The sequence below is a fragment of the Chlorella variabilis genome, assembly GCF_000147415.1.
Source record: "Chlorella variabilis unplaced genomic scaffold CHLNCscaffold_433, whole genome shotgun sequence".
NCBI classification, from domain to species: Eukaryota; Viridiplantae; Chlorophyta; class Trebouxiophyceae; order Chlorellales; family Chlorellaceae; genus Chlorella; species Chlorella variabilis.
In genome coordinates, this window is record NW_005434810.1 from 1 (window position 1) to 1,425 (window position 1,425).

The 1,425-nt window shown below is 71.4% G+C and overlaps 1 protein-coding gene across 1 annotated transcript; it reads left to right on the forward strand.

The window, feature by feature from the left end:
* Nucleotides 1-56: 56 nt before the first annotated feature.
* Nucleotides 57-1,223, forward strand: CHLNCDRAFT_16100 (hypothetical protein; the record flags this gene model as incomplete). Its single annotated transcript, XM_005842549.1, has 4 exons — nt 57-173; nt 369-485; nt 765-925; nt 1,157-1,223. Coding segments are annotated over 4 exons (462 nt in total), but the record flags the coding sequence as incomplete, so codon positions are not given.
* Nucleotides 1,224-1,425: the final 202 nt, after the last annotated feature.

The following is a 1,425-nucleotide window of genomic DNA, read 5'->3' on the forward strand; positions in this document are numbered from 1 at the left end:
CCATCGCCACTCCCCCGCCCCCTGCTTGCCCCCCCGCAGAGCTGGCCTCCGCCAGCGGGCGGCGCCGCCTGGGGCCCAACGACTTTGAGCTGCTGCGCGTGGTGGGGCAGGGCGCGTTTGGCAAGGTGTTCCAAGTGCGCAGGCGGGACACGGGGGAGATCTTCGCCATGAAGGTGCGCGGAAGGTGGCGGGACCGCGGGCTACGGGTGCAGGGGGGGCGCGGCAGCGGGCTGCGGGTGCATGGAGAGGCGTGCCTGGGGCCCACGCTCTCAGCACCAGGCCCCTCCTCACCCCTCCTCCTCCCACCCCCGCCGCGCCTGCCCAACTCGCCCCCCTGGCCCGCCCGTACCGCCCGTACCGCCTGCCAGGTCATGCGCAAGGACCGCGTGCTGGAGCGGGACCACCGGGACTACGTCAAGGCTGAGCGGGACGTGCTCACCGCGGTGGTGCACCCGTACATCGTCACCCTGCGATACTCCTTCCAGGTTGGGGGGGGAGGCGGCTGGGGGGCTGGCTGCGGTGGCTACGGTGGCTGGGAGCTGTGGAATGCTTGGGCGTGGACTGGGGCAGCATGCGTGGTGCACGCGCACACCCTGCAAAGACGTCCGCGCGTGCATCGCACATCGAACTCCCATACAACCACGCGCGCCTCGCCCGGCCACCACCCCACGTTTCACTCACGCGCCCCCTCGCCTCCCCCACCCACGCCTCCACACACACACACACACACACACACACACACACACACACACACGCGCGCGCAGACCCCCAAGAAGCTCTACCTGGTGCTGGACTTCATCAACGGCGGCCACCTGTTCTTCCAGCTGTACCGCGCGGGCACGTTTGACGAGCCGCTGGCGCGCCTGTACTGCGCCGAGATCGTGCTGGCCATCGCCCACCTCCACTCCCTGGGATTTGTGCACAGGTGGGTGGGGGGAGTGTGGTGTGTGTGTGTGTGGTGTGTGTGGGGGGAGCCTGTTGCTGCTGGGAGGCGTGCTGTGCCGGCGCCGGCGCCGGCAGGGCGCCCCAGGCGGCTGCCCTCTCCCTCCCTGCTGCCCGGCCTCCGCCCCCTCGCATGACAAGCATAGGCACTCACACACGTGCGCGCACGCTCCCTCTCCCTCTCTCTCCCTTCTGCGCGCCTCCCGTGGCACAGGGACCTGAAGCCCGAGAACGTGCTGCTGGATGGGGAGGGGCACGTGCGCATCACAGACTTTGGGCTGGGTGAGACCCGCCAGGCGGCGGCGGCGGCGCCAAGCGTGCCGTGCATCGCCGCGGCTGGGGCTGCTGGGCTTCCGGGCTTCCGGGCCGCCCCGCCCGCCCGCCCGCGCCGCTGTAGTGCCGCCGCCTGCTCCCCGCGCTGCCACCTGTTTGTCATCGCCCCTCACACCTGCCTGCCTGCCTGCCTGCCTGCCTCCTCCCGCG